Genomic DNA, 12262 nt, shown 5'->3' with positions numbered 1-12262 from the left:
TGAGGAGCATGTCCAGACCATGCAGGAGACTCCCTAAAACATCTGAGAAAAAGCCCGCGGCAGCATTGCAGATATGTGTGGTTAGGATTTGGTTGGGCCAAATTGGTTGGGTAAAACTCCAGAGATAAAGACAATGCACAAAAAGCATCTGCTCCGCCCCATCTGGTTTAATAGTCGGCATCATTTGGAATCTCTTGGAGTAAAATAGAACTGCTCTCCATGTAACATCGATACTTAGAACTAAAATATGTCTCATGTTCAAGAGTCTTGGGTAGTGTATCTGAGACTAAATATGAAAAGAAATCAGCACACAAAATAATCAAAAGATGTTGAGGCATAATAAAACTACTGGGTGGAACCATATGAAATACTATCTGTGTTTTACAGATTTAAAACATGACTGAACATGGCAAGTTTATATGGTCAAACTCAATGTAAATCACACTTCAACTATCTTTTTTCTGTATTCCATACTACTGTAGTAGATATCTGCAAGATCTCTACTTTTTATCTTATTTCTTTTTCTCTTCTTCCTTTTCTCTGCCCAGGAGGAAAAACTGAGGCATAAAAGCTAAACAAACTATCACTGGCATACTGAAAACATAACTCTCCCAGCTGTGGCCAGGTCAGGTACCTAAGAAAAAAGGAAGCAAAATAAAGATTCTCTCTCGTCAAGTCTCATAATTCAATTCTCTCCAATAAGAGAAAATTACTATTTCAAAAATTTGACATATTCAAAGCATAGATTACAAAACATAGTCTGTGACGGAAATAATTAAACCACCTACTTAAAAACATTTGTACATCTACCATGAAAGAACTCTAAACTGGCAGGGGAGGGGTAGACATATGATCAACTTTACCTGTAAGGGCAGATTTCAACATGGAACTGTCTTCCACCATCATACTCTCCGGTGTCTTATGTCCAAGCCTTTGCTTATACTGCTGCGTAAATTCTGAAGAATGCAGGGGATCTACGTGATTGGTTTCATCGGCCTGTGTGGTCTGAACATGTCCGGTATGTTCAGTGGAGCCTAGCGAGTCGTTGGTGTTCTGGTCGCCTTTAGTCAGGTCACTCTGACCTGCCAACACTCTCAAACTTAGAGCAGGGCGTTTCAGAGCAGAAGGGTTTGCCACACCAAACCCAGAGGCAGGGTCATCATCCTCTGGAATGGGGTTGTACCAGATTTCCCCTTCATCATCTGCATCGTTTTCCTCATTACAGTCTAAAGGAGAGCTTCTGGATAAAGAAGGGTTTGGAGCATTACACACCACATATGTACAATACTCTTCAGAGGATTTGAGGAATGTTTGTGATCGCTGGTGTTTAGGCAGAGACATGGGCGAGATAGGAAGATTACTTTTATCTTGGGATTTTTTACTTTCCTCTTCCAGGTTAAGAGATTTCAGGGTACTCTGATAGAGCCAATTGCGTTTCTTTGAAACCGTGATGCTGTTACGCGGCTTAGGACTTCTGAACTCCAGGTTACCCTCCTTCAGATCCTTAAGTTCTCTTCTCTTCATGGGAGACTCACAGACATTTTCAAATAGATCTGTCACAAAGAAGGGGGGAAAGTAGGATATCATACCCGGTGTATCAGAAAATGGATCACTTCACATTAGTTATTAAAGTATTATTTTTAAAAAGATAATAACATTCCAGCACCAAAATTGAAAAAGATCTATTTTGGATTGCCATGCAAACATGATTTCTATTATTCCGAAATCAGACTATTATTTGTATAATAAAAACTCTAAGGATAAAAACGCACAAACTCCATGGGTGCTTCTATAAATATAAAAACTACAGTGTTAGCCAAAGAGCCCTGGTGGCACTTTCGAGTCAGCACTGGCCTGCTAAGGGGAGAGGTGGTGGTTCAGATCCATCGGAGGCTTCAGGAGAGGAAGACGGAGCTGTCTGCTCCCAGAAAGATTTACAAAGCCTCAGCAGCCCTATGGAAGGCGTCTGTGAGTTAGAACCAATGGTAGTGGATTTGGTTTATGGACAGTGCTAGCAGGGAGCCCCGTGCAATGCAAGGGTTAAACTCTTGGCTGCTCTGCAAAGAGTGGTAGTTGATGCCCACCAGCCATTCCAAGGGGAAAAACACTTGGTGGTCTGCTTCCATCATGAATAATGACTTGGAAACCATGTGACTAGTTCTACTGTGTCCTATAAAGCTGCCCCAAGTCAGAAATGATGGAACAGCACTGGGTTCAGTTATTAGGTCACAGTGTAGCAGTGTCTTACCCTAAGCAAAATGTATTTTATAAAAAGCTTATACAAAGTATACACAGTATTCCTTTAATTAATGTTTGGATAATTTCCAACTCACTATAACAAGGACCGGTAAGTTGTTAAGAAAACCACAAGTAATATCCCCACCACTTCACACAAAGATTAACTTTGAACCATGTTTTTTAAGTAGGCCTAGACCGATTTCAGCAGGTTAGGAACAAGAGACATTCCTAAGTGTTTCTTTTTGTAATTAAAATCAGGAGAGATACATATGGTTCTCTTTAGTCTTACTTTTGCTGTGAATTAGGCATTGGGCTGCTAACTATGTGGTTAGCAGTTCAAACCCACCACGTGTTCTGTGGTGGAGATGAAGCTGTCTTCTCTTATAAAGATCTATGATCTTAGAAGCCTTATACAGGGTTGCTATGATCAACTTGATTCCGGTGGATTTGGTTTTTATGGTTGTGTAAGAAAACGCTTGCATCTCTCAATGACTTAAAGCTGCACGTGCAGCAAATGTAGTAAATGTGATGAAGAATTTATCCAGAGTAGGGATTGGTTCAGTTTCAAAATCAGGGCAAATTTACACAATGTTAAAGGTCAAGTATGACTTGTCCTACAGAGCCCTGGTGGCTCTGGTAGTGATCTATGTATCCAACTGCTAACCATGGGGTTCAGCAGTACAACCCACCAGTCTCTCCTTGGGAAAAAGATGGGGGTGTCTGCTTCCATAAAGTTTTACAGTCTCAGAAACCCACAGGGGCAGTTTTCCTCTGTCCTAAAGGGGCACTATGAGTCAGAATCAACTCAGTGGCAATGAATTTGGGTTTGGGTTTTTCTTTGTTTCATGGATATTCATAACCTGAGGATTTACTGTACTATAAATACAACATATCATTTCTTTGCTAATCAAACTGTGCAGTAGGATTTTATGTGGGGGGTGTAAGTTCTAATTATCTAGTGCAAAAACCTAAGAGATAAAACTACCCTTGAATATTCAATGGCCCCATTCTGGAGGCCAGTACAGTATATTGTCTCAGTAAATATACAGCTAATTTGTCTTCCAGGAAAACAGACAACTACCCCTGAGAGTGAGGACCAGATAAAAGAGCTGGCGTGCATTAATGGGCCACAGTGCACAATCCACCCACCTACCCTTAAGAAATCCCATTCAGGAACTCTGGCCCATTCCAGAGCAATACTCATTTACCTATATTGAGAGAACTTGATCTTGAATTTGAGTATATACTTCCCTCAGTGGACAGTTATATTTTTATATATTAAATGCTAATATGTTGCTTCTAGACTGTAATATTAATCTAAATAATATGTCAACCCTCCCTCAATTTGAGAAATACCACCCTACTCATGTCTCATACTCAACTGAAATTCTGCTTAAAAATCTTCATTTAATCAGTATTGACTGATAAACCATGCTGGGAGTTGGTATAGCAAAGTGATTATAAATTTTGGCTTGAAAAATCAAACTACATCCTAAAGCTGGGTCTATCATCCGCTGCACTTCAGCAAGTTGCTTGATCTCCCTAGGCCTATTACCTCAACAGGAAAAGGTGGAGAATAACAACACTTCTAATTTGTTTAACGTTCTGAGACATCAATGATGCTATCAAGCTGCAATGCTAAGCACAGCCCTTATCACATAATAATCACAGGCCAGTATTAGAGGTTATTTCTATCGTATTATTAACTATCATCAATGTTATTACTATAATTGGGCAGGTACAAATTTAAGCAGCATGATTATAAAATGAACAAGCTAATCCATACCTTAAGGAATTTGCAGTCTAGTGAGAAACATCAAATCCTTAAGTTAAATATATAGTGTCACAACTCTGAAAATTGAATGTGGAATATTAACTTCATCTAAAAAGGAAATTTTGTCCCAAAGAGTTAGATAAAGCAGCGCTCTATCATAACACTCATCCACTACAAATAATTAAAAAAATATATTCACAAAATCTAAGATATGTCAGATTTGTAAATTATGAAAGTATGGTCTTAGGCTACATATAATTGATTTATTTTAGTACTACAGCAAGTAAACAACAATGGTCTGATTTTCTGGTGGTTATAAGTTCCTATGGAACTTAAAACCACCAGAACATTCCGTAACCTCCATTCTAAAGAGAACAAAAATCTTTAAAAACAAATTCATCTTTAAAAAAAAAATTCTTAAATGAGAAGGGCTTCCAAAACTTCATAGGAAAATGGAATTTTTTAAAAATGAGTAAATCCCCACCTAATTTTTAAAAAAATCATTTTATTGGCGGTTCATACAACTCATCACAATCCATACATACATCAATTGTATAAAGCACATTTGTACATTCATTACCCTTATCACTCTCAAAACATTTGCTCTCCACTCAAGCCCCTGGCATCAGCTCATTTTTCCCCCACCCTCCCCACTGGCCCCTCCTCCTTCATGAACCCTTGATAAGTGATAAATTATTATTTTGCCATATCTTACACTTTCTGACGTCTCCCTTCACCCACTTTTCTGTTGTCCGTCCCCCAGGAAGGAGGTTATATGTAGATCCTCGTAATTGGTTCCCTCTCATACCCTATCCTCTCCCCACCCTCCCAGTATCGCCACTCTCACCACTGGTCCTGAAGGGATCATCTGTCCTGGATTCCCTGTGTTTCCAGTTCCTATCTGTACCAGTGTACATCCTCTGGTCTAGCCAGAATCCCCACCTAACTTACAATTAAAAATTGTTATAAAAATAAATAAACTTAATAAACTGATCAATAAAAAAAATTAACCTCTGACTCTATAAAGTGTGTAATAGTAAACCTGGGCCACCTCTGACCCCACTGTTTAACATAAACATAAAACAAATTATTCAAGAAATGAATTGATTTAATTGATGAAAATCTTAATATTCAAGAGTTTATTTATTTATTTGCTCTATCTTCTTAACACTTAGAATTAAAATGTAAGACTAACATACTCAGGATCACTGAGGCTTTGCAGGGTTTTTTTTCCATCCAGTGCACTGAAGTCCGGATCCAATTCATATGTTATTTAATAGTATTATGAGCATACTTTTGACACTACTGTAAGTTTCAAACAATAATGATGGCTATGAGTCAAATCTTATTTTATCTTTTTCTCAGGAGGCTCTTGCAACATTTAAATGTTATATAGTTATGCATATTTTTGAGTCCTACCATAGTCTTTTAGACATATATTGGTACTATAAGGGATTCCCTAAATTCCTTAAAATACCTATATTATAGTCCAAGCAATGAAAAGAATAAAGTTACTAGCATCCCATAAGGAGCCCTGGTGGCTTAGTGGATTATGCATTTTGACTCCACAAGTCACTTTGCAGAAGAATGAGGCTTTCTACTTATAAAAGATTTAATAGCCTCAGAAACTCAAAGGGGCATTTCTACTCTGTCCTATTGGATTGCTATGAGACAGAATCAGCCCGATGGCAGAAGGCTATGTAAGTTTAGCATCCCATAGATAAGCAACTTGATACTTCTATTGATATAAGCATTTAATGAAGGTATGATATTAAAAGAATAATGATACTTCTGAAACTCATATCAACTTTTAAAATAAAACCCAAAACTACAAAAACTAGACAGTTGTGTAGTCTGATTGCTACTGTTGAATGTTTCCAAACACAGGATGAAGTTTATATTTACATATGAACAGCGACATTATCATTTCTGCTAAGTGTCACATTTATTTTATATTATTAAAATTAAATGGAAGCACGTATCAAGGACAGTAAATTTTATACAAGCCCTTACTATACTTTTAAATATTTAATTTTAATCCAAGTTAAATAAATGGAATGTAAATTACACAAGATGGAAAGCTATTTGTAATCTCCCCCTCCTCTTTTATGCTAAAATTAACATTTAAATCTATTAGCATAGATTTAAATTTATATATATATATATCTAGAGAGAGAGAGACATTCAAAGAGACAAAGAAAAATATAATATGTAAGTATGCAACATTTCGGACAAAAAAATCCTTATTCTCTTATAACTATAAATGTTATAATTTTGAGTCTAAGTAAGTTATCTATTTCTCTTTAAATGTGTAGGAGAATGCAATGATAATAAAAGCTTTGAAAAAATTCAATATATTTTTCATAGAAAAATCATTCTATGTAATGGTGAATTAACCAACCTGCATGACAATTACTGAACATTGCCTAGTGCCCTAGTCAGTAACAGATATATTTCAACCTTCATTGAATACGTACTGTTATCTACAAACAACTTTCCATCATTCTTAAATTTCTACTGCACATACTATTGTTTTTGCTTACTTCTATAAAAACACCTCCAGGAAAGCATCCAGATGAAAATGTACGTTTCTAAATAAGTATAAGCAGGCTACACTTACAAAGTCAAGCCAGACAGACCAATTGAAACGACAACAAACCAAACCCTACATTTACATATCCCAGGGAGTAGTGTGTTGGGGGTGGGGGGGAGAGGGGAAAGGTAGGGGGCTAGGCACTTTTCATTTTTCCTCCCTGTGAGTAATAAAAACCCTTAGGAAAGAAAGCTGTGTGCTAGTTTGAGAGACCAGAAAACGAGAAGGGAATTGAGACTATGTAGGGTTCCGTTTCACAAAACTAATGGGCAGGAGCAAAGGAAAGATGCACAAAACAAGAACAGAATGTGTACGTGCCCCTGAAGGGGTTTTCCTCTAATCCAACTCCCAATACGCGTCAAGGCAGTAAGCCCCAATTTCTTCTGGCCATTCCCCCACACATTTACATCTACACCCTAAAGATCTGGGTGACGCAACGTGCTCTCCAAAGTGACTACCAGCCTTCCCCATCATCATAATAATAGCTAACTAATTGCCAGGCATGGTACTAAAAGCTTTAAATGGATTATCTTTTTCATCCTCACAGCAACCTTAGGAGACAGATACTATCATTATCTCCACTTTACAAAGGAAGAAACAGGAGGACTAAGGTTTGGCAAGGTTGAGTAACTTGTCCAAGGTCACAAACCTGGTAAGTGGTAAAGCCTAGTCAGAAACCCAAGCAATCTGACCCTGGAGTCTCTACTCTGTTAATCACTAATACTGTAGAGCTTCCTCTCTGGCCAACTCCAAATTCTCACAATCATTTATTTATTTATTTTTAATCATTTTATTGGAGGCTCTATAACACTTATCGCAATCCATACATACATCCATTGTGTCAAGCACAGTTGTACATTTGTTGTCATCATCATTCCCGAAATATTTGCTTTCTACTTGAGCCCTGGGAATCAGCTCCTCATTTTCCCCCTCCCTCATGAACCCTTGATAATTTACAAATTATTATTATTTTGTCATGCCCACAATTATTTATTGGTGCAAGGTAGGACCGATATGAAGGAAGCGATCCAAGTTCATTAATCATAAATGCTAAGTATAAATCCACACATATAAAACGGAGGCAGAAAGAAATCAAGTGTTTTGTTCTAAAGAGGGTTAGTTGATGTATTACGTTTCAGAATAAGGTAGAATGTTTTTCAAAACATAGTAAATGTTATTAATAGGTGAATGGATGACGTGAGATCTCCAGAACCTTCTCAGTGGAACACGGAAAAGCAGCATTTAAACGGTTAAATCTTCACATTAATAAGATCTCTAGGAAATTGATATGGCATAGTATTTGCGCTAGGTTGGACTGCTAGGTCAGCAGTTCAAAACCACCTGTTGCTCCAAGGGAGAAAGAAGCTTTCTACTCTATTAAATAGTTATGGTCATGGAAACTCACAGCAGTTCTATCTAATCCTATAATTCAATCCTGTCTTGACTCAAAATGTTGCTATAAGATTTAGCAGTGAGTTTTGTTTTGTTTGGAGTTTGAAAAGCCCTGCTCTAAAACTGTGAAGCAAACTTTAGGTGGCAACGGTCTAGACCAGCGGCTCAACCTGTGGGTTGCGACCCCTTTGGAGGTCGAACGACCCTTTCACAGGAGTTGCCCAATTCACAACAGTAGCAAAATTACAGTTAGGAAGTAGCAATGAAAATAATTTTATGGTTAGGGGGTCACCACCACATGAGGAACGCTATTAAAGGGTTGCGGCATTAGGAAGGTTGAGAGCCACTGGTCTAGACAATGGTCTCTATGGTTCTCGAAACACAAATACCACACATTTCTTGGAAACCAGTGATCTACACACATATAGGGCCTTCAAATAAAAACTACACAGCTTATATTTTCTGCTGAATTTGTAGTCCGGGATGTTTTCCAAGCACAAGCAACACCAATGTTCTATAGCACCCCTGTCCCCAGAAAGAAAACAACTGCAATTGCTTCTAAGGCCACAATAGCAGAATTTCTTAAAGGAAGATTTAAAACTAGAAGACAGTCTGAGGGTCACATTGAGGTGCCAGTGTGTTCAGGAGGTGCCGTTAGGAGTCACCACCATGTCTGACATGAAGATCAAAATCAAGAACTCCTGAACTGCCCCTTTTAACAGCCACATCCCCAACCAGAACCAAATCAGGAACTGCTGGCACAACTACTTGGACTTCCACTGCTGCGAGAAGCAATGACTGCTAAAGGGGGTAATGTCTCCGTGTGTCAGTGGTATCAGGGTGTGTACAAGTCACTCTGGCCCACGTCCCTGAGTGTCTACCAGGGATGAGTTCCGGGCGGAAGGTCCATTTCCTGGGAAGATCTAAATGGGCCCTCCTTACTTCTCTCCTGGGATCCGGACTCATTACTTAACTAATAAAAGAAACTCATTGGAAAACGTGTTAAAAACAAAAACTAGAAGACAAATCCAGAATTATATGCCTATTGTGACTAATCTTGAAGAGCGCCACTGCATAAAAGAATTTACTGGGGGAAAAAAAGAATTTGCTGGAAAAAATAATTCAGCTCATAAACAAAAGAAAGCAGAGCTATAAGCAATTGAGGGTATAAACAGATGTAAATCTGCATCACAGTGCCAATTTCACTTTAGATGAAATGCACACGATCATATCTATGAACTCATACTATTTTAAATAATTATCTAAAGATTTTAGACAAATTATTCACAAGTTAAAAACCCTATTTTCTTTCTTTCAAAAGTCATGCAATAAGAAAAACTGTCAAAGTAGGCTAATATTTTTGTTTTTTAGAGAATTAAAGAGTTCTTAGAATTTCATTTTGAGTATTATAATTAAATTTATAAAGACTTAAAATTCCACATATTTGGCAAATAGATGAAGATTCTTTCATAAACTCAAGACTTGCGGAAACTTGACCATATTTACTATGTGTCATGACTTTAGATTTCTTAAACAATCATCTCAATTAGGAACAAATTAGCTAATTTGTGAATCCTAAACACCTAACTGCATCGAATCAAAATAACTGCATTATTGTACAGTACCAGCACAAGTGAGTCGTTCTTGGAAGGAGCCAACAAGCACCTTCAGAAAATCGGCTGGCTTCCACTTGTCCATTATTATAATGTTTTCAATACATCTATGTAGAATGTTTTTGTATACTATCATATACGTAGTTAATTCTAATGTTTCATTTTGGTTTCTTTCTAAGTTAGTAGTTTCAATTTCCCAGGGGAAGTATCAACTAATTCTTTAGAGAAGATACATTTATTATTACTTTTTAAACCCTTGAATGTTTATATCAGAACTAAAGGCATTAGAAACCATCAAGTGGTAAATGTTTTACCCTTGGAACAATAGGCTAAAAAAAACCCAAAACACCTGACTAAAGTTTTATACAGATTTAGTAGTGGCTGAAATTTGTTGAGCCAACATCAGGGGAGATAAAGATACACATATTGTGGCAATAAAATAAAACAAATTACAAATATTTTCCCCCCTGGAAATACATATTTTAAAATAAACTTGATATTAAAACGGAAGGTTTTATATTCTATTGTGCTTTTATTCTGAAGCCAGGTGGCACAGTTTAATTCAATGGCTCCTGGCATTTTGCTAATTGAAAGGTTGGCAGTTCAAACTCACTCAGCAGATCCACCAGGGACCGATCGGGGAAAGATCTGCTCCCATACAGAGTAAGCCTAGAGAGCCACATGAGGCAGTTCTACTCTGTTACATGGGGTTGCTGTGCACTGGAATGGATTCATGCCAACAAGCAATAACACCACCTTTTTATTCCAATGAAATGGAATTTTTGACAGGTGTTTTGCCTGCATTTTTTTTTTACTTTCATACACATACAAAATAAATCACTTGGGTTGTCCTCATTGTGTCAGAAACTTTGTGAACTTCGTGTCCCCACTGTTTTGTGTTTATTAATTAAACAAAGTTAATGTGTACAACCCCAATCCTGTAAGATTTGCAATTCCTACCTGAAAAAATGCCAACTCTTTTGAACGTGTTCTTTACATCTTAGCATTTAAATGTTTTCAAAATTACTACTAACATGTAGGTCTTTAAATTCATAAAAAATTCTCATGTGTATGTCTTTAGTTCAAAAGACTATTTTGAAAAAAAAAAGACTTGATTTTGGCTGAGTTTAAAGGTATTATACTTCTTTCAAAATAAAAAAAAGACATCCTATTTACAACACATTTAAGAGATTTTTAGAGCTGATAACCTAAACTTTCAGTAAAAAATTTAAAAAGCGTGTAAAAAGAGAGGTAAACCCTTAATAATACATTTTTTTAAGTAATGTTTCTCATTTAAAGTTTTCTTTTGGTTTACAGATAATTTTAAAAGTTTAAAAGTCTGTACTCTTTTTAACATGAGAAACATTTTTCTTTGATTAAAATAGTAAGTGTCCTAAGACGACCCTGGGTTTATATTTTAGGAGGAGAGGGGTGTAATTGGATAAAACACATTTTTTCCCACAATACAGTGCAAAGATTACTTTGTTGGTTTTATTGTTTTCTCCTGGGAGGATGGGATGGGTGGAGAGAAGAAGTATGTGAAATCGTATCTAATTTTTTTTTAACTTAGGATAGCTGGCTTTTAACTTGGGATAGATAACTTTGGTTTGGCTCGCTTTGTGCCAATGTATTTGATGCCTGGCAGAGAGGGAGGGAAAAGAGTATGTATAATGAGTAAACTGACAGTTTATGAAGCTGGGTAAAGTCGGCCTTGGAACAGATTCAAACTCTCAGACTGCACAAAAGTCTACCGATTTGCCTCGAGCTACAGAGAAAAACACCAAAGCAGCGCCGCCCAGCTCTACCCGGACGCTGGAGAGTCAGCCTCTGCGAAGCCCGGTGCAGGGAAGGGGGAACCCCCCCGCAAGTTAACAATCCGGAGACTGTCTGGGGTGCTCGCCTCGCAGCAACCCAAACGGGCGGCCCAACGGGGTGCCCTAGGCTGTAAACTTCCCAAACCTCCCGCCAAGGACCCACCGTTCAGTTAGCAGTGGAGCGCGCCATCCCTGCGCCACCAGTTCCCACTCGCAAACGCACACAACATGGCACACACACGCACTGCGCGTGCCATTGCCGTTTTTCAAAAGCCAGCCCCCGAGGGGATGCCCCGCACTAAGTAACCTCGAAATCGTTCCTGGCTGCCACCGACTCTGGCAGTCACGCACCTGTGCGCAAAAGCCAGGGCGAGTCAGTCCCTGTCCCCCAGTGGGAAGCAGGCTTGCTCTGGGGCTAACGTTTGGTGGCAGGGGACTCTACCTGTCAGCGCAATCCTTTGGTCTGGAGGCACGGCCAGGAGTGGGCTGTCATGCCCTTTCAAGACGCCGGGATTTGGGGAGACTGCCGGCGCTCCGCTGTCTTTGGGGGGAGTCCCGAGGGCGCGACCTTTCATTCCCAGGGACAGCAGACGTCCTTTGTACATCCACTTCTGCAGCTTTTTGACCGTCACTGCGGGTGGCTTGAAGAAGGGGGGTCTCTCCTGGCCGTCTCCTTGGCAGTGTCGCATCGCAGAGGACCCCGCGGGGCGGCCGGGGTCCCCGGGCTGCGGGAGCAGGAGGCCGGTCGGGGCCGCGGCCGGGGGGCGAGCCCGGCTCCAGCCGTGCATCCCGCCTCCACGTGGCGGGGCAGCGTCCCGGCGGCCGCGTGCGCCGCACC

The 12262-nt window shown here is 39.1% G+C and overlaps 1 protein-coding gene and 1 pseudogene across 1 annotated transcript in view; one reads left to right on the top strand and one right to left on the bottom strand.

Moving 5' to 3' along the window:
• SYDE2 (synapse defective Rho GTPase homolog 2) overlaps nucleotides 1-12260 on the bottom strand; it is a gene marked incomplete at its 5' end in the record, with an annotated part of 48538 nt that extends 36278 nt beyond the window's left edge. The window contains 2 exons of the mRNA XM_004699595.3: nucleotides 864-1553; nucleotides 11867-12260. Coding sequence (XP_004699652.2) covers nucleotides 864-1553; nucleotides 11867-12260 — 1084 coding nt within the window. The remainder of the gene's footprint in view (nucleotides 1-863; nucleotides 1554-11866) is intronic.
• Nucleotides 8667-8924, top strand: LOC115870141 (annotated as a pseudogene).
• Nucleotides 12261-12262: the final 2 nt, after the last annotated feature.

Source organism: Echinops telfairi, unplaced genomic scaffold, assembly GCF_000313985.2.
Source record: "Echinops telfairi isolate 266 unplaced genomic scaffold, ASM31398v2 ScPeMD7_443;HRSCAF=831, whole genome shotgun sequence".
Taxonomy (NCBI): domain Eukaryota; kingdom Metazoa; phylum Chordata; class Mammalia; order Afrosoricida; family Tenrecidae; genus Echinops; species Echinops telfairi.
This window is presented reverse-complemented; position numbering and strand designations above follow the sequence as displayed.